Below are 20,668 nucleotides of genomic sequence, written 5' to 3'. Positions count from 1 at the left end.
ACGGGATGAGGAATAGGGGAAATAGGGCCTATATTCAGAACATTCTCAAAGTACAGCTTTGCCTACCTGGACAGCCAGGCTATGGTATGAAATGTATAGTCTGGGATCAGTCCAATGGCAGAGTTGCCAGTGGATGGAATAGGCCTATTCAATGGCCATTGCTTGTCAAAACTGCTTGAGAAACAACATATGTGAAGCCCATGGCACAATTCAAAGGGGATCGAAATATTATTTTAATACCGCCATTGGATTATATATTAAAAATTTCCCCAAAAACGCTGTGAAGTCCAGAAATCGGAGGATGTGACGTCACTTTCAAGCCCTATGGACTCCCTTGGAGCAAGACTAGATCCATGCACTAGTCAAAAATACATGTATTTTTTATTGCTAGGGTATGTCTAAATTGAGATATAGCTTCAGTACATGAGTAATGAGCATTTATAATTAACATTTTTGTGCCGTCAACCTCAGTGTCATGCATCTCCTAAACCTGCCTTTTTCTCCCCATCTCCCAACATTCTGTATCCACCACTTTCCATTCCTTTGCGTTTCTGCCCATTGCCTTCAAAGAAACTGCAAGGGAACTGCTGCTTGGTCTATCCACTGAACATCCCTGTTGTCTTCTGTCTCTTTCGTGGCTTTCATATCCCTCATCTGCTCCTCTTTGTTGTCCAAATTCATCTTGATGGGCTCCTCGAAATGCTGTGTCTTTTCCCCACTGGTCTTCTTTATAGCTGTTAAATATTCCTGATTCTGTGCCCACAGCGAATGGTCTCATGAACTTTGCAGTCATTTTCTCATACCCAATCATGTCCTTGTGTTTTGTGTCAAAGGCAGATCCATTAAGTTTCTCCTCTATCTCACTTATGGCAAAGCACAGATGATCTCTCAAGCCAATCAACCTCCAAGCACCATTCAAGGATAACTCATCAATGACTGCTAAAGATGGGTGCTGTTTCTTGACGTCATCCAGGTAGTTTTTTACACAATCCTTCTGATTATGAGATGCATTTAGCAAAGGACAGCTCATCACAGACATGACAACCTTCTGATAGAGGGACGTCAGTGCCTTAAGGGCATTCATCTCTAGATAAGCTACTTCAATGCCAGTAGACTGGGCACGGACAGTTACATCACCATGGGTCTCTTGGAAGTCCACAGCAAATTTATTCTTGACGTCCATCATTTGCTTCTCAAATGCTTTCTTCATGAGCTCCCAATGTATGTGACTAATGCGTAACCCATTGGTCTTGAGAGGGTCCTTGATGTCCATCTCGATTTCTTTGGGTCCGCCCCATCTTTTTGCCTCAGATCTCAGATTCTCCATGTTAGTAGGAAGGTTTCCCTGTGAATTGAAAATTGTTTGATCATTACTGTCACACAATGTCACATTAATCTGCAGATTGTGTGTTAAATCAACACCAACATTTTGTTAATCTAAAATGTAGTTATTGTGAGAGGTTAAAACTGCATTCCCATATATAGCCTACTCTACGTAAATGCCTTATAATTCATAAATTATAATTTAAGGTTAATCTCCACATTTACAGTAGTTGTTTAGTTGTTTGAAGTTCAGTGCTGAGGCAGCCGTGGCCTGGTGGTTAGGGAGGTGGTCCTACAATCAGAGGATGCAGATTCGAATCCCACCCTTATCTCTCCCTACACCTCCATTCAGGACTGAGGTTCCCTTGAGCAAGGCACCTAACCCTTCATTGCTCAGACTGTAAGATGTTAAATAAATGTGAGCTGCTTTGGATAAAAGTGTCAGCTAAGAGTAATATAATGTAGTAGTCATATAATCACAGCCCAAATGTTTATCAGCAAGTTTTGCCTTGTCATATTTTTTATCTTTTCTAGAAAAGTACTGAATAATATCAGAAGAAAAACAGATCACCATACAGTAAATGCTGAATGAATAGCCATTGAAAATTGAAGTGAAAACCGATCTGGAAAACTCCCATTGTCATTGTGACGCAGCACTCAACGGCACACAATGCTGACTTAACACAATGAAATTGCATTTATGTGTCACCCATGCATGGCAGCCCCCAATGGCGCCCCAATTGAGCAGAGCAGTGGGTCGGTACCATGCCCAGGGTAACTCAGTCATGGACGAGGAATGGGGGGGAAAGTACTTCTTAATTACTTTTCCCACCATCCTGGCGGGCCAGGAGTCGAACCTGCAACCTTTGGGCTACAAGTCTAATGCCCTAATCACTACCCATGACTGCCCCAATGCATAGGCACTATCAAAGGTGGGGGGCATGGATAAAGGTTAAGTTGCGGGGGGAAAAAAACAATAATTGAAATGTTGATCATTGCTTGTGTGTGTGAAAACAGCACGTTTCAATCCTCTCCTCAGCCAGGAAACTATGGCCAAAATGCTCACATACAGATGGGTAACAACGGGGAGGGAGAGCAAGACATACTATTCAATAAACGAAAGCCTGTAGTTTTTTTTTTCTTCGAAGAATCCGCTACGATGATGCCAAATGAGAAACCATCTTTCAGCACACAATTTATTAAAACAGCAGTTTGTCTTTGATATGGCCTTGTACAGTGATGGTAGATCGTAGTGCCCAATAAACGGCCATTGACAATTGTTAACCACACCTCCCCCACAAGAATGGTAAGTAGCACTTCACAATAACCTTCCGCTATAAATAGTTAGTCAACTAATAGTTGACTAATGGTTTACTGTACATTTGTAGCTACATAGTAACCCGTTAAGACACGGCATTATACATTTGCTGTTACCAGAATGGCAATGACCAAGTCATAGTGCATTACTAAAGGCCCTGTGTTATGTCATAGTATTGTAGTACTATGGTAGTTAACTTTTCAATGACTATTACAGCGTGGCACTGGAGGTACGGCGTGCATTAGGGGGCTACATACTTACAAAGTCATGGCATTACAACTATAAAATGTACAGTAAACCATTAGTTAACTATTAGTTAACTGGAGTTACAATGTGGTAGTACGTGTACGGTTTTAGGAATGAGTGGTAATTTTGCTGATTACTGTAAACAAACAGACATTACCTGCACAGTGTGTAGGAATTCCAGGTCACACCTTGATTTAGCCAGTAATGGTTCTAGACCCACACAGAAGACACACACATAGGGACAAGATGTTAAACCTCAGCAAAGCGTCATGTAAAGACAACGCGAATCAACGAAAGGTGTTGATTCTGATGTCTACTCCTGAAATAGTTTCATAACTGTGCCCATTTGTGCTCCTTAAACCTTATTTTTCTATTTTAATTATGTATTTTGGAGTTTATGATTTCATTTTGAAGGGACAGTTTGAGAGTGTGGCAGGAAATGAGTGAGAGAATTGGGAACAGTGCCCGTATGACAACTTCCCACAGCATATTTATGTCACTTTTATGTCCCTGCATGTCACACTTCTTGCATGTCTTCAAACAAAAACATCTGCTGAATGTAATACTATCTGTTCAGAAAGAAGTCTAGACCAGTGGTTCTCAACCTTTAAAAAATGTCAAGGTTTACGTATTTGTAATGCGTAACAGTGACCCCAAAGATCATTCCATCAACCATCTCTGGTGACCCCACTACCATCCATTAAAATGACATGTTCAAAAAAAACAAAATAGAAAAGCACACCTTTGGGAGGCTCCTTAAGCCGCACTCTTATTTCTTCCACATGACGCATGCAGAGTTGTTCCACCTCTTGTTTGAAGACAGAGAGAGAACCACTGGGATCATTAAATGAAAGGCTTGGACTGGTAGTTGTACTAGGTGCATGTGTAGACTCCAGAGTTGGGAAGATGGTCATAAAACTCTGTGAAAAGATCACCAGCAACAAAAAATTAGACAGCCATAGAAGCTGTTGAATGTTCATTTTGTTTTCATTTTACGTGCTGTTGTCTTGTAGCTTTAACTTCATCAGCAAACCGAAAGATAATGATCAGAAGGTTCACAAAGGTCTCTACAAAGGTCTCTACTTTACTGTGCAGTGTTTTAAAATGAATAAAATAAAGACCTGCAAATAGCCTACAGTATAAATAGCCAAAAGTTGACAAGGATTTGGGCTTTACCTAGAACAGAAATACAACTAAAATGGTAGACAGTAGACACGTAACCACATCCCCAGTGGTCCTTTGATTGACTGTCTCATATGCATTGCACACATGGACCCAGGTTGAATCCAGCCAGGGCCATTTCCCAGCCCTATCCCATCTCTCTCTCCCACTCACTTCCCATCTGCTCTCTCACACTGTCTATCTAAATAAAAGCAAAACTATAAGGAATTTTAAAAGGTTTCATCTGAGTTTCTTCCGACATTCTAGAATGCTTCAGTGTGACATCAATTAGCATAACAAGATATTTTATACGAATGAACCACCTTTATTTCATATCCGTCAAGGGTGTGTACTGTGGAGACAATATGCAGTCTGTTCCTGGGATTTGAAAACCACATTAGCTAAGTGGCCACATGCCCAAAAGCTGTACCTGGAGAAACTGGACGTGATCCTCCTCTCGTGACAACTGCTCCAGATCAACCTGTTGTTTCTCCAGCTCAACGATCTCCTGTTCCAGACACTTGATGAAGAGTTCAGCTCGGCTAACTGCTGCCCCCTGCTGGTCTCTGATCATCTCATCCACCTCAGTGCCCTTTAAGCTGATGAATTTCAGTAACTCACTGAAGATGTTTTTACTGTGTTGAGTTGCTGCATTGGCAGAGAGCTGTAAAGGAAAAAAAAAAAATGTAGGCCTAAGTGTCACAATCAAAGAGTGTATATTAAACCTTCCACTTGATTATGTTAAGAGATTCAACATTGAATTACAACCTACTACACAACTTGAGTTAGGATATATTTAATTTAAAAAAGTAGGCTCTGAAAAAACTGTTTGCCATTCTATTTTGATTCCTTGACATGATGAAATGCACTGAATAACATCAGTAAAAACCACAAGTAAGGTGTAGTTTGATGGTCAACTAATTAAAATGCTAATTTGAAAACTGTTTGGATGGTTAGATTAGATTACATTACATTACACTTAGCTGGCGCTTTAATCCAAAGTGACTTAAAATTATTTACAGGCTATATGCGTGCATTCTCAACCATCTTTTCTGTGGTCTGACATGTAAAACGTTTTCTAGTTGAACAAGTGCATTAAATTTACTTCACCTGATGAGAACCTAAAGCCTTCTTCAGCTGATTCAGCTTCTTCTCTCTCTCCTGAGTTTGCTCCATTGACGTCTTCCTCACCTTCCCAATAGTTATCTGTTCAAATGCAGTCGCAGTCAAAAGAATACAGTCGGTTATATACGTATATACAGTACAGTATACTCACACACATTATGCAGAGCTACAGTGCATCAAATCAAATACCCAATCAAAGACTTGGCATTACTAATTTTATAATCTTATCTATTAGTGGACAAGACACTTACACTAAATTCTCAAGTGATGGATAAAAACAGTAATGAGCTGCATGTATAATGCAAAAAGATGAGCTACTTCACCTTCTTCTCCTGACTTCCAGCGGCTGTTGAGACCATGTCATGGCCTCTGTGGTCATTTGTAGCGCACAACATGCAGATGCACGTCTGATCTGTACGGCAAAACATCTCGAGTAGACGGCCATGATTAGGGCAGACCTTCTCTTGGAGGTGTGCAGATGCCTCTATGAGGTCATGCTTTTTGAAGGCTGGGGATTTGTAGTGAGGCTGGACATGGGTCTCGCAGAAAGATGCTAGGCACATTAGGCAGGATTTAACAGCCTTGAGCTTTCTCTCTGTGCAGAAATCACACTCCACGTCTCCTGGTTCAGCTAAGCACAGTTCAGCAGAAGCATCCTCAGCAATCTTGATTTGGGCAATCAGCTCAGTCAAGACAGTATTCTTCTTCAGAGCAGGTCTTTGACTGAACGTCTCTCTACACTGAGGACAACTATACACACCTGTCTGAGCTGCCTGATTCCAGCAACCACTGATGCAACTCTGACAATAATTGTGTCCACAGGGTATAGTGACCGGATCTTTCAGTGTATCTAGACACACAGAGCACTGATAAAGATCATTGAGAGCTGCCATTTCACTTGACTTGCAGATCCAACAGTGATGTAGAATTGATCTTCATAAGATTGTGATTCCTAAAACAAAAATTAAATGTGTTCCATTAGATAAGATGATTTAAGAGGCTCTGGACTCCAAAAGATGCCACCATCCAAATGATTTTGCTTGTGTGTGTGGGCAGTGTCCATCATCTATCCATTTCTCTACACAAATGAAAGCTGTCTTTCTATACTTTCTATATTTTCTTTTTAAATTATTTTTGAAAGTCATTTAATGCCATTCCTTTTAAGGGTTTTTGTGTCTTTTTAATGACAGGACAGCTGAGAGTATGCCAGATAGATAGAAGGAGAGAGAGAGAGAGAGAGAGAGAGAGAGAGAGAGAGAGAGAGAGAGAGAGAGAGAGAGAGAGAGAGAGAGAGAGAGAGAACCCATGGGCATGTATGCAAGCCCATACGTGGAGGAGGGCCTTTAGCAAGCCACACCACAACACACCCCAGTTTTTATTTATTTATTTATTTATTTTCACAATTTCTGAAAGATTTGTTGCTCTATAAGCAATTTGTTGTTTGCTGTTACTGTTGATGTCACAGTTTCCTTCTATGCTGACCTGCCCTTACGGCTGTTCAGCATCTACTGTGCACTTGGCTGTCTGTGTCATCATAGGTGGTAGACCTGCCATTGCCTTTTTTCTTCATTATAGCTGGGTCTCTTAGCGTCCAAAAAGGGCCTAATCGTTACGCGCTGGATAGAAGCACCAAAATCGGTGTAGACCTTCCTTAGGGTGTTCTCCATCATTTCAGAAGGGGTGCCCCAAATTTCAATGTCATTAAGGTCATTTTTATGGGGTAAATCCAAGATGGCTGCCCAAAACCAGCCAATAGTAGTAAAATGCTGTACTGCCTGGACATAATGGTGTTATGGGCCAATCCACCTATTTGTGTGTGATGTATACAAACTGAACTTTGAAAATATGTGCAAAACGTACCATAAAAACAATGTTATATATTATTTAGATTCAAAAACAGGAAACTCATAAAAACCATGGTCAGAATGAGATCACTCTACAATTGAGAGCTCATTTCTGGGCATTTAGCTATTGAACCAACATTCATTAAGAGTTTTAAAAATTTGCAGTGGGTCATATCTATAACATCCAAAAAGAAAATTGTGGCTAGAACATTTAGGGGAGAAGAGATAAACCCTTGAACTGGGCCACACATAACTGTCCCAATGTTAGCATGCTAGCATGCTAGACACTAAGTCTGCTCTTCAGATAAAGATGGCAAACAATAATTTTAATCCCACTTACATACGCACACACACACAAACTACTACTACTTCCTTAGGACCCTCTCAATGATTTAACCCTAGGAGTCCAACTGAAATATATTCATATCAATCAAGTCAATAATACATGTACATATCAAGTGTCAGTGACAGCTGTCAAATGCCAAATGTATGCTGATTAATGTTCAGATATGTATATCGCAGTCATAAGTGTACAATGGAGTGATAAGGGCATTTATGCTTAGGAAATTATGAATAATCAATATGCAATACACCATCCATACAGTATATTGACAGATACTTTGTTTTAAAAGAGCAAAATGGTAACATGTCTACTTTTGGCTTTAATCTAGATGACATGTTGGCTACCTAACCACTTAATTTATTGTTTGCTCGTTATTTTTTATTTGTGGGTGTGGTCCTTTGTTTAAAACATGTCTGCCTGCCTTCCCTCTCTCACATAGGCTACTAAAATAGTCTTTCAAAAACTTAAAACAACAGCATGTGGAAATCCTATTGGCTTTGGAGGGCTAACGTCTATAAGACTATACTGTACTCTACTGTATTGCACTGTACTGTACTGTACTCTACTGTACTGTACTGTACTGTACTGTAATGTGATATACCGTACTGTACTCTACTGCACCGTGCAGTATGCTACTGTACTGTACTGTACTGTACTGTACTGTACTAGACTGCACCGTACTGTATGCTACTGTACTGTACTTAACTAGACTGCACCGTACTGTATGCTACTGTACTGTACTTTACTGTACTGCACCGTACTGTATGCTACTGTACTGTACTGCACCGTACTGTATGCTACTGTACTGTACTGTACTATACTCTACTGTACTTTATTATACTGCACCATTCTGTATGCTACTCTGTACTGTACTGCACTGTACTGTACAGTACAACTATAGAACTGAAACATGTAGAGCGGTGGTGCTCAAACTGTGGTATGCGTACCACTGGTGGTACTTGAGACATCTCTGGTGGTACTTGGAATGCCATTATGAACCTCTCCTGTACTGACTGGCAAAAGTGAATATGGAAGGCCTTTACTGCGATATTCTAATGTTGGTTGTCAAGGTGGTACTCGGAGAGCTCAATATTTTCTCAGGGGGTACTTCACACAAAAGGTTTGAGAACCACTGATGTAGAGCATTCTGAGGACATGTACAATATTATGCAAAAAGGTGTAGTGGGAATGAGTTATGTTACTGTTACCACTCAAAATCTTGAAGGTTAAAAAAAGTCTTGTGGCATTTTGTTTGGGGGGGCGGGGTATGATCGACTATTCTTCCGCCCAGACTATTTATGTGCCTTGCATATCAAGAAAATGAGTCCAGGTAATGATTTACTTTCATAGTATATACCATATGAGAAGTGTTGTTCTATATAGATATTTCTCCTATGGGTAAGGGTGGCAAAAGACCTACAGTACATGTTGTCCATCAGCTGTCAGTTTTGCTAGCAGTTTAAGTACATCAGTAAATGATTACTGAGCTAACTAATACAACTTTTGACACAAGTACTAGGTGAGGACTTGTCTGCAAATAAACTTTTTTTTTTTAAATCTCTGTCTTCTTACTCAACATACACTAAGAAATCATTCCCATTTAATTTGAACTGAAGCCATACTGTGGCCTACATGTAGGCCTACATGTATATTGAGTAATCTGTAATGCCATTCTAAAGATGACTGAAATGCTCTCACAATATGCACTTGTAAAAATATAGAATTAGGTGATCTTATGGGGTTCTTCATACATATGGAAAGGTCCTGTCCTTTACCCTCTCTCATACAAATAAAATACATATATCTGTTATGGAAATTAGAGGATGGAGAACCTGCTACCTTGGGCATCTTGCACTGACAAAATCCCATTCAAATCGAGCATTAGCAGCAGTCTATTCTCACCATAGTTTTAGTGTTGGCAATGCTCATTTTAATTCAGACCAAGAATCTTCTCAAATCGTTCACAATGTTACATGCTGTCAAGCACGTAAGCACAGACTCACCCATACTTTCACACTATGTACATTTTGTAGTTTTATCAATCTGGTCTAGCAGGCTACCCTTGCTTCATCTCTTATGAGGACTATATTAACATTGTCAGCTAAGTATAATGTCATGTAATAACAATGTAATGCGTTACCAACATGACATATTGTATATGACATGGTAGACATTTTTTTTTCAAGGGGCACCCCTTCTAGGATGTCTTCAAATCAGTCAAGGAACACGTGTACCGAATTATATGCTTCTATCCAGCGCGTAACGATTTCTCGGCTTAGAGCCCCTACTATTAGGGACCAACCTGTCTAGGGATGACCAAAGAAGGAAATTCGCCTCCATACAACCTTGTATGTGTTTTGTTTGCTTTATTCAATGTTGTCATATGCTGTTCGTGTGTCGAATACAACATTCAAGTGGTTCCATACTTATAGGTGCACTGTGTAATATTCTAAGCAGTTTATTTTCAGCATACCCAGTAAACAAAATGACGTTTAAAGGACGTCTTTTTTAGGTCATTTTTGGACGTATAATTTAGGTCATCTGAAGGTGCAGACTGTTACTCCAGACGACGTCTTTTTCGGACGTCTAATGGACGTCCATTTTTGACGTCTGTACTACGTCCATATTAGAGTCATCTCTAGTCCAAATAGGGTCTTTGAGGACATGTTTTTGACGTCATTTTGTAGGTGGTTTTATTGACGTCATCTTTGTGGACGTCTTTTTGACTTCAAATTAACTCTGTGAGTTGTCATTCAAACATAAAAGTGACAGCATTAAAAACCTTGAAACTTCTAGTTTTCAAAATATACAGACAATTATCACATGGAAAGTGACAGGGGGGGTTTACTTTTATTTAGCAAACACTTTTGTTTACAAGGTTCAATCTTCAAAAGTCTTGACTACATACCTCTGCAACGTTTTTTTTTGTAGAGTTGTTTACATTCAATTAAAAAAAAAAATTGTATTACATTAACTTTACTGTCATATTCTTTTTTGTTAGGCTTTTCAGAAGAGGGGGAGATAACAAATGTGATCTTTTTCAAGAATAATTAACACCACTGCGAATTTCATGAAGTATTGATGATTATGACTCGTACACTATCATGTCTTAACAACATTACCGGTGTATTACAAAACCCGAAAGTCTTGAAATTCGAAGTAGTGTTAAATATTCTTGAAAATAACATTCTTATGAAATAGGTTCCAACATATTGGAAGAAAAGACATTGTACCTTGGGTTAAGAGACAGTTCATCTGAATGAAAACTCTGCATTACATCAATGGGTCTTACATCTGCCACATCATATCATTTCACAATCGTCCAGTTTTACAACATATATATTTTTTTAAAATATGATGGTAACACTTTATTTTAACATTACATCGCTTAGCACTAATACATACAATGTTAACCCATTGATGCCTAAAGCACTTGCAGAAAAGGGTGCTGATGCCATACAAATACATACAGGCGCCAGGGCCAATGTTGCACAACGCAACATCCAGCATCAATGGGTTAATGCCTGTATAAGTAACTTGTAAGGCATGTACTAAGCGAAATCAAACATTTGTTAGGTCCTTACTGAGGTTATATTAGGTAATAAATCCCAAATTGTGCATGAACAAGGCATTTGCGAATACATGCCTAACGTATGTTTGATTTTGCTTAGTGCATGCCTTACAAGTTACTTATACAGCATACAGGCATTAACACTGTATGCATACAGGCATTAACACTGTATGTATTAGAGCTGATAGATGTAATGATAAAATAAAGTGTTGCCAAAATGATAATCAAAATAATTCCCTGTAATAATCCTAACAAGCATGAACACAGATAAATTGTCATTAAGTGGTAAATTATGGAGAATCGGTCCTTGAGAAGGGACACAAAATGCTCTTTCTTCAGGTGTTACTTGAAGCTGCATAGGCTGTCTGAATGTCAGTGGATTCAAAAGAGTCATTGAAAGATACTTCCATTTCTGTTGTTGTGGACTGGTGGTGTCTACATAGTAAGTCCTTGTACACTTGAACAGCCATCTTGGCTGCAAATTATCATCATATCCTGTGCATCTGACAAAGCGTGTACATGACAAAGATGCCAAACTACTTTCTTGATGTCTGTAGTAACTATTTACATTTTGGGCATAACACATGTTGAGTGATCACTGGGCTGCTGGGAAGCTTTGAGAGAAGTTGTAGTGCCTTTGTTCGTTTGTTGGTTGAGATGGGAACGTCATAAACATATTCAAAGAAGGTGAAAACAGAGCTGAGCTGTGCTGGATATAACAAGTTGCAGACCCAGTAAAGCTTGAACAGCTTGTCAATTGTGCAAGTCAGGCCGTCTGCAACGGGAATGGTCACGCGGTCATTCCTGGCGGTGATGACAGACTCTTCAGGTTCCCAATGCAGACCACTAGTGGTTGGGTTGTGGATTCCATCTCAGTGTCAGTAGTGCAGTGAAGAGGGATGTGAAGTTGGTTCCAGACTGAGAAGAAGTAGAAGAGGAGGAAGAAGAAGAAGAAGGGGGAGAGAGAGAGAGAGAGAGAGAGAGAGAGAGAGAGAGAGAGAGAGAGAGAGACATCATCAATAATACTTAATAGCAAGTTTTACTTAACTGATTGAAAGGTATGAAGCATACCAGTCAAACTAAGTATAGCCGAATCAACTACACATACATTGATATCATGACATCTTCTTAGCTCTTCATTAAACTGAGTGAATTTAATTTCATTCATTTTTCATTTCATTATTTATATATACGTATGAAGAGTTTATTGCAAAACGGTGTATCTACCTTTTTTTGCATTTTATTATTGAAAATGGCTGTCCAGAGGTCCTATCACCTATGTGTGAATTCTTGCCATTCAAATATTTTGAGAACATACTTTTTCAACTTACAGTATATCACGAAAGTGAGTACACCCCTCACAGTTTTTGCAGATTTGTGAGTATATATTTTCATAGGAAAGCATTACAGAAATTTCACTTTGACACAATGATTAGTGACCTTTTAACAACATATTTAACCGCTTAAATTTCTTGTTCACTCAGAAAAAAACTAAATACAGCCATTAATGTTTGAACATGTACTCACAAAAGTGAGTACACCCCAGATTAAAATCCGGTAGAAAAGGGGCTGTGTTGGCTCGAAATGAAACAAAATGAAAAGGGATGAAAGGGGAGGTAATCAGTGTGCGTTTCAACCTTTCTTTGCATTGAACTTTTACATTTTGAGTCTGCATCTGGCTTAAATAGATTGGTGTGAGATTTGAATGCAATCCTATGGAGAATATCATGATCTGCTTCAGTAGTCACAGTGCATGTTGATATGCATGTTTCTTTTAGGTGTATTTCAGATTACCAATGTTGACAGCATCCATGCATCCCCAAACCATGTCAGTCCCACTACCATGCTTGGCTTTTGATAGGATACACTTTTTTTTGTAAAACTTACTTGTTTACCACCACACATGCTTGACACCATCTAAAGTATATTTGTTTATCTGGGTCTCTTCAGATCACACGACATGGTTCCAGTGATCCATATCCTTGGTCTGTTCATCTCTCTTGAGACCAAGATAAACAAATTTGCTTTAGATGGTGTCAAGCATGTGTGGTGGTAAACAAGTGAGTTTTACAAAAAAAGTGTATCCTCTCAGTAGCCACGCATGGTAGTGGGACTGACATGGTTTGGGGATGCATGAATGCTGTCAACATTGGCAATCTGAAATACACCTAAAACAAACATGCATGTCAACATGCACTGTGACTACTGAAGCAGATCATGATATTCTCCATAGGATTGCATTCAAATCTCACACCGATCTATTTAAGCCAGATGCAGACTCAAAATGTAAAAGTTTAATGCAAAGAAAGGTTGAAACGCACACTGATGACCTCCCTTTTCATCCCTTTTCATTTCAAGACGATTCGAGCCAACACAGCCCCTTCTCTACCGGATTTTAATCTGGGGTGCACTCACTTTTGTGAGTACATGTTCAAACACTAATGGGTGTATTTTGCTTTTTTCTGAGTGAACAACAAATTTAAGCGGTTAAATGCGGTATACGTATGAACTTATACAGTATAATATCAGGAAGGAGCCAAGACTGACTTGCACCAACACAGACCCACACGCAAACACACCCAAACGCAAACACACACACACACACACACATTCCTACCAAAGATGTCAGCGATGCAGAGTCCTAGCTGGCCAATAGTGTGTGAGGTGTTAAGTTCCGCCTCTCCGTGCAGCAGCAGCAGGTTGGAGGGCGGGACCTTTAGCTTGACTGACAGGTCTTCCACTGCATGCTTCAGAAGCTCTGTCTGCAACACACATACACATAAATATTACTGACACACACATCAGCTGTATAGGGTTATCTACTTTCCATGGCTTCCCCCAACTATAAAACAGAATTATAATACTTCCTGTAAAAAGTCTTTGACTAGGCAAAGCGCTATACAAAACACATGTACTGCTGTGTGTGTGTGTGTGTGTGTGTGTACCTGTGCTAGTTGTATTTGGTGTATATCTGGTCTGTGGCGTATCTTTAAGTTTACCAGTCGTGCCGGTGTGTTCTGCTGATGCTGCTGCCAGCGTTTTCATTGGCTGGTTTTCCTGCGAGGGCGTGGACTGCATACGATGGCGATGTCTGCATCGTCAGACTCCTCTCCTTCATCCTCCTCCTTTAATTGGCCAGCTGCCGCAGCAATCCCGGCCCCTCTGGTGATGGACGCAGCAGGGAGCCAAGCGTCCAGCCTCATGTTAATCTCCCTGTCACACACACGCACATACACACACAATGTAAGGAAAGTTGACAAGTAACTGTAGAGAAAGTGTCAGTGCGTGGCATGCACACAAGTGTGTGTGTTGTGTACTCACGTTAGTTTGCGGTTGGGCCGCCGCCGTGCCTTGAGTGGTGTGGAGGGGGAGGGGGGCGGAACGCCTCAGCACAGTCCTAACACCAACACATACACACACAAGGATGCATTAACACACATCAACATGATGGATATGGTAAGCATACAGCAATAAATTGGAAAAATATTGTAGGGGCTACTATGTTGACTCATGGTCTGTGTGTGTGTGTGTGTGTGTGTGTGTGTGTGTGTGTGTGTGTGTGTGTGTGTGTGTACACTCACATTGTGCTTTGCATGGGTTTGGTCACCTGGTCCGAGTCATCTGAGAGTTCGGTACACTGCTTCCCTCACCATCGCTGTCAGAAATCTGTCAAACACACAATATACAGTCTCAAGTTTGCCGTCCGTGTTAGCTGTAACTCATCCAAATACTGCTACTTTATACAGCAGGCACATATTTACTGACCAAGTTGCTCTCTATGACAAAAGTGCTATGGGCTACTGTGACAGGTAAACAAGAAACAACAGGTTAACAACACTTGGCGCTAATTAGTTCTCTACAACTACAGACCGCTGCTGTTCCCTTCCGTTTGGGATCCATATCACCAAACTATAGTTCTCTTGAACTTAACTGCATTGTTATAAGAATATGGCTATGACAGCCTTAGATAGCAGGTTAAAATATGGTCATTGACATTTTGGTGACAAGGTCATAACTCTGTATCGCAATGAGGTCCTAACAGAGGCTCTGCATGAAAGTGTTTTTAAAGATTAAAAGACGTTTTAAAAGTAACTATCCTTTGAAAAATACCTGCACAAAATCAACCAGAAAAGACATCTCAGATTTTACACTGCAGCGGCTTCGGAGTCAGAAGATGTGTGAGAACTGTGTAGCACTTTTCATCTGAAAATGAGAGCAGAAAATTGTACAGCAGCACTTAAATTTCACATTTACCAAAGTCTCTGTGTTATAACAATATCACAGTAACATATTTATCACAATTGCATACAATACAACAATAAAAAAAATCTGGAAAAAAATAATCTAAAAAAACAAATGAAAGGAGGCAGAGGGCCTGTAAGTGGATGGCAATTAGACACATGATCACATAGACAATATGATACACACGGAAACACACACACACACACACACACACACACACACACACACACACACACTTACCATCAGTCTGATCATCCAACTGTTCAATCAGAGTAGGAGCTTGGACAGATGTGGCCACAAGACCTGGGCCCTGATTAAGAGAGAAGAGAGAGAGAGGGGGAGAGCACGTTAGTTCCCAGTGCATTGAAGGTACTTTTAAAATCCCGTAGCCATAACTGGTGTTGATACCTTGGTAGTCGCCACACTTCACACGCAGCTGTTCTACTCTGCCACCTAAAACTCAAACTTTGAATCTTCTTTTCAAATGTCATGGTATCGTCACCAATTACCATTGCCTACAAAATCTCGTGCGTGGCAGTTTTATCCCTCGAACAGCGTACATCTGGCACGTCGCACCCTCCATCTGAAACAACTGCCGGTATTTTCACAACACACCGTCATACGAGGTCTACCGAGACAAAACACGACAGCGTTGACCAGTTGCCCAGATCTACCATATTCAACTACATACTACATACTGAAACGGTGAAAACCACGACACTTACATGGAACTACGGTTCAAAGCTTGTCTATTGACTGGCCACAACAACTACAACCAAGCCGACATAATGTGATTCGGAAATTCGTTTGTATCACCTTTCATCGAGCCAACACAAAACAGTGGGATACTGCTTGCTTTTACTGGTGCTATTCTTTATCATGTACGAGGGTGGCGGATGGTCTGATTTACATGATTTGACGCAGAACTGCTTACCTTTGAAGCGCTGAAGTTTAAAATCGCCTCTATGCTAGCTAGCCCTTATCTTGCCCCCTCCGATACCTGCTACTACTTAGCAGCATCCACTTTTGCCCCACTACCAGTACTAGCTCTACGTCAATCCATCCGTGGTGTTTCAGTACCCTTGCATACATTCTGTCAGACTTTCTTTCTTTTATGTTCAGAAAATAGCTTTCAAACTTCACAACAGTAAAGTGCCGCCTGATTTATTCCACACCAGCTAATTATCAGTTACCCTATTAGCAACCAATGTTATGTTAGCAAAAGCAAACCATCCAATATCACATTTCAAACCTTTAATTTTCCCAACACAACACGTTTTAACCATTAAGTTAGTCCACATGTGAATTAAAAGAAAATAAATATAATTTATAGTGCAAGCGTTAAAGATCAATAGCTAACTGAGTATCAATAACTAGCTAAATCTGATTGTAGGCTAGCTTAATGTTCACAGAATCACTGAGGCTGTTCCAATGTTCGTACAGCAAAACTTGTGAAGCAGGGTTTGATTTTAACCATACATTAACGGTAACACACGTAATTGTTACGAAATTATACCAATAAAGCGAATTACTTACGCCAGCCTCTCGGTGTCTGAAGTCAAGTCGCCGCATCTTGCATTTCCAACGGTAGAAAAGGCGGGCGGAAGTCTGCTTTCAAATGTCCACAGTCACGCGATTGGACAGCCAAACGGCCGTTAGTTTCTCACTTGTAGCACGACCCAGAAATGAACTCTAACTTCAGGTTTCACACATTCTGTGAAATCTTACACATAATCTGTCAATGCTGTCTACACATCCCAATGTGTTATTTTTTTGACACATCTGTTTAGGCAGTGTGTCCCACGGTGCATTGCACGTTGGAGAGTATCTCTTCTTTCCCCACCCGATGTGAACAGAAAAAATAGGCCTAGCCTAGGAAAACTACTATGGCCTATTTAAAATCAAAGCAAAAAAAGCAACAGCAACAACAATCATGTCGATTTCCCTCACCTGTTTTTGACGTCCAAAAAAGTGACCTAGACTGACGTCCGAACTTTGAACTTCATAATGACGTACAAATAGGGTCATTATTAGACGTCCAAATAAAGGACCTAGTTTGTACGTCATTCTAAGGTCCAAAACTGGTCATGGACCGACGGACGCAATTTAGACCTAATTTCAACGTCTATACGACGTCCAATGTTTAGTGGGTAGTCTTTTCCATAGTCCGCCATTTTTAATGTCCAGAAATAGACATTTTTAGCTGTAAAACTTATCGTGCTTTGGTCATACTTGTAAATATTAGTTCATTATTTAGTAATTAATCATGAAAAGATCAAGTATAGACAGCACAGTTTCAATGAGCTGTGTAGTTGCAATACTCTGGCCACCATCTTACACTTTAAATGCAACAGGCTTTGACTTTCCCAATATCTTCCTGGAGCGACATATACGCTGCATTCAGGTTCTTGAGATTTGAGCTGTTTTATTAAAAAATATGGGTATGTTAGAGGACCTTTTCCAAAAGGGCTTAGGCCAAAATGGGTTAAACCAGAGACGATCTATAAGCAGAATAGAGAATCTTTGGTTAAACCTAAACCTAGAATTATTCTGGCAAGTAGGCTACTGTAGCCTATGTAGGAATCATTTACCTCAAATTAAGTAAGCCTAGGCCTAACCTATGCCTGGCAACAATTAGGCCTACTCTAGTTCACAATTTCTGCAAAACTAAAATAGGATTCTTACCATGAATGTTTAAATGTGAACTACAATTTCACATTAGGATATATTTTTGAGAAATGATTTAGGCCTACGTATTACCGCATGTCAAATTGATAAAGCAAATGTCTGTCAGTTGGTTTATCAATATTTCTCTGACATAACAGTATAGGCCTGAGGTGGAATAGGCCTATAGGCTAAACATTTACACTGACATTGTTGAATGGTGGGGTGGTGAATATCTTTGCCATATCCTGAAACGCAACTTTCGTTTATGGCTCTAGTCATTTTAGCCTAGCCAATGTTTTTAAGTAAAATAAAAAAAAAAATGAATAAATATTTCGAACATTAGTAGGCTATGCCTATTCATCCAAGCTCCGTTATCAATACTACTACCACTGGTCAGTGCTCATGGGTCAAAGACGTGCAAAATGGCATCGTCGATCAGTGTAACAGATGCCTTCTGCTGACTGTAACAGTAAAAAACATGACTTTTTATTTATTTATTGTTACAGGGAATTCATGAAAGCCTCGGCTGTTATCCATTCAACAATTTAAAAATCATAATTTTTCGCAGTTACAGTTGGCGGAAGTTGTCCTTAACACTGAATGACAAAGACGTCTTTGACCCTCATACACTTTATAAATAGGGCAATTTCCCTTCGGCCTGCCAACTATTACCAGACGTCGACTAGGGATGCGAAATCGACTTGCAGTGGCGTCTCTTTTTTTTCTTCTCTCAGGTAGCCTGAGGTAGGCCTAGCTGCTACAGAGGGCGTCTCGTGGAAAAGCGCTCGTGGAGGTTGGTAGGCTATAAAAGTCCAGCTCGAGTTTTTAAAGGGGCTATAGGCCTAGTCTATTCTAAGGTCTGTAGCCTAAATAGTTATGTCAAGGATAGTGTGTAAAGTTACACTGCCCTGGCTATGTCACCGCCGCGATAAACCTTACTCTGCATGTGATGGATGCCGTTTTTCAGTGTCATGTCACATAATATAAATAATGCCATTTCTAGCTTACTTACCTGTTGCTGGTAGTTGGATCCACGCACACCCTTCTCATCGGCGTTGTTGTAGCTTTCCCTACACCACACCAGCCCACACCTACTACTCTACTCCACCCTTTTACATGAAATGAAATCGAAAGCAACCAAAAAGCTTCCTGGTTTGACACATGGAGTCATATGATATAGCCTAGGCCTAGTTCTGCTCCAAAGGTTACCACACCCAGGGCTCGAGTTGTAGGGGGAGGGGATCAAATGGTCGCAAATCATCCCCCTCTAAAATATGCATCCCTTCTTCACATATTGTGTTAAAATTGCACTTTTAACAACTACATTTTCTAAATGTTCTTGGGGGAGAAAACCCAGAACCCCCAATAATCAGAATCCATCTCTGACCATTCCCCCCTGCTTTGATTTTACAACTCAACCACTGACCATACCCTGGTAGCCATTTATTCATTTATTCAGGAAGACTCTTCCTGAAGTCGTGGAAGTTGGAGAGAGAGAGAGAGAGAGAGAGAGAGAGAGAGAGAGAGAGACGCGTCTTCCAACAGGTGACATTGTAACGCTTGCATACACTGGCTGGTTTTTTCATGACGCGCAGTCCCGTTTCCCCCCGAAGTCGTTCTAAAATATCGACAGAGATTTAAGAGTGTCGCGGCCATGATTTTTTTTTTTGACACATTGGACGCACTGGCTTAGACGCTCTGGCAGTTTTTGACAATGTTTTATGATTACAATATGTCATTTTAATCATTGATTCCCCCAAATTGTGTTTTAGTTTGACAATATTATAGAGAAGTGTAGACAAGATTAAATGTAGGCCTAATAGGCTATTTTTGACTAAAATTATTTTAGATTTCGTTGACTAAAATTGTAGGCTATGAATTTTAGTCGACTGAAACTAGTCTAAAATAAAAATGAATAAGATGACTAAATTTTGACTAAAACTAAAACGAAATTAAAAATTCCTGTCAAAATTAACACTGCACTTCTGCCGATTATGCTGTTGCAGACTGCTCACCCTACCCGACTGGTCAGTAGGCTACCAGTGATGCTGCTTTTTTCGATTCGGGCCTTTTCGAGATCTGACCTATTCTAATGGGGACTTTGTTTAAATCAAAAACTTATAAAGGCCTACTCAAAATATTACCCCAAGATGTATGTTGCATAACCTTTTGGATTTTATTGCAATAAATCAAGACGTTTTTTTGAAATATAAATACGCCTGCCCCTTCTAGGCATACTGACAAGTCCATAGGCCTACTGTGAGCATTACTCTGCATGTCAAAATTGGCAGAAGTTAGGCGTATCCATTAGTAGCATTAGTGTAAGAGTAGCATGCCAGTTATCTTCTGACTTGGCTTGACGCTCAAAATCTTACAGAAAGGTTGCATCCACCAGGCTTGAAAGACTAGGCCTATATGCGATCACTTTTTTTGGATGATGCACTTGTGATAAACTTTTGAATTTGCTCAGATAAATGTTGAATAAAATAAAAAATAAAAATACAATGATTGTCACACATTTTGTGTATTTCCTTTAGATCTCTTCCATTGTGATTGAATCTTCATTAACTACTGTAGCCTATAGAAATATTCTTATATCACACAAAACGCAAGTATAGGGATGTCAGGATTTATGACCTGTATACATTCAGACATCTGTAGGCAACTGGGAACATTAATAATTTGGATGCAATACATTACACTCGCCTCCAAAAGAGTTGTCGCCTATCCATCTGTTTGGAATAACAGCCAATAACCTGACTTTCAATTAATCACTTGGCTTCAGAAGTCACTCATATGAAAGCTACAACCCTCCCGAATGAAAATGT

At 40.0% G+C, this 20,668-nt stretch overlaps 2 protein-coding genes and 1 long non-coding RNA gene across 4 annotated transcripts; all 3 read right to left on the bottom strand.

Annotated features, from left to right (window-relative positions):
* Positions 1-241: 241 nt before the first annotated feature.
* On the bottom strand, positions 242-4,707 carry LOC134462685 (uncharacterized). The gene is made up of 4 exons (XM_063215829.1): positions 4,479-4,707; positions 3,630-3,807; positions 3,045-3,097; positions 242-1,345 (listed from the first exon to the last, which is right to left on the bottom strand). The coding sequence occupies exons 1-4, from the start codon at positions 4,620-4,622 to the stop codon at positions 485-487; spliced, it is 1,236 nt and encodes a 411-aa protein (XP_063071899.1). The 5' UTR covers positions 4,623-4,707; the 3' UTR covers positions 242-484.
* Positions 4,708-5,149: 442 nt separating this feature from the next.
* Positions 5,150-18,912, bottom strand: LOC134463479 (E3 ubiquitin/ISG15 ligase TRIM25-like). The gene is made up of 3 exons (XM_063216677.1): positions 18,853-18,912; positions 5,497-6,125; positions 5,150-5,254 (listed from the first exon to the last, which is right to left on the bottom strand). Exons 2-3 carry the CDS (start codon positions 6,064-6,066, stop codon positions 5,150-5,152), a joined length of 675 nt encoding a protein of 224 aa, XP_063072747.1. The 5' UTR covers positions 6,067-6,125; positions 18,853-18,912.
* On the bottom strand, positions 10,192-16,840 carry LOC134463343 (uncharacterized). 2 transcript variants are annotated; one of them, XR_010037726.1, is made up of 8 exons: positions 16,710-16,840; positions 15,414-15,483; positions 15,042-15,134; positions 14,513-14,597; positions 14,253-14,328; positions 13,931-14,144; positions 13,549-13,693; positions 10,192-11,849 (listed from the first exon to the last, which is right to left on the bottom strand). It is a non-coding gene; the product is annotated as an uncharacterized LOC134463343 (long non-coding RNA). The 2 variants fall into 2 exon arrangements; XR_010037725.1 differs by lacking the exon at positions 16,710-16,840 and having other exon boundaries at positions 15,414-15,822.
* Positions 18,913-20,668: the final 1,756 nt, after the last annotated feature.

This window comes from Engraulis encrasicolus, chromosome 14, assembly GCF_034702125.1.
Source record: "Engraulis encrasicolus isolate BLACKSEA-1 chromosome 14, IST_EnEncr_1.0, whole genome shotgun sequence".
NCBI classification, from domain to species: domain Eukaryota; kingdom Metazoa; phylum Chordata; class Actinopteri; order Clupeiformes; family Engraulidae; genus Engraulis; species Engraulis encrasicolus.
This window is presented reverse-complemented; position numbering and strand designations above follow the sequence as displayed.

Excerpts from the sequence above, each read along its gene's own strand:
- LOC134462685 (XM_063215829.1), bottom strand. The coding sequence starts at position 4,622 with ATGATCAGAGACCAGCAGGGGGCAGCAGTTAGCCGAGCTGAACTCTTC. Across the intron at positions 3,808-4,478 it reads ATCACGTCCAGTTTCTCCAG|AGTTTTATGACCATCTTCCC; the intron begins GTACAGCTTTTG and ends ATCTTTTCACAG. Across the intron at positions 1,346-3,044 it reads AATTCCTACACACTGTGCAG|GGAAACCTTCCTACTAACAT; the intron begins GTAATGTCTGTT and ends TTCAATTCACAG.
- LOC134463479 (XM_063216677.1), bottom strand. The coding sequence starts at position 6,066 with ATGGCAGCTCTCAATGATCTTTATCAGTGCTCTGTGTGTCTAGATACA. Across the intron at positions 5,255-5,496 it reads CTGGAAGTCAGGAGAAGAAG|ATAACTATTGGGAAGGTGAG; the intron begins GTGAAGTAGCTC and ends GCATTTGAACAG.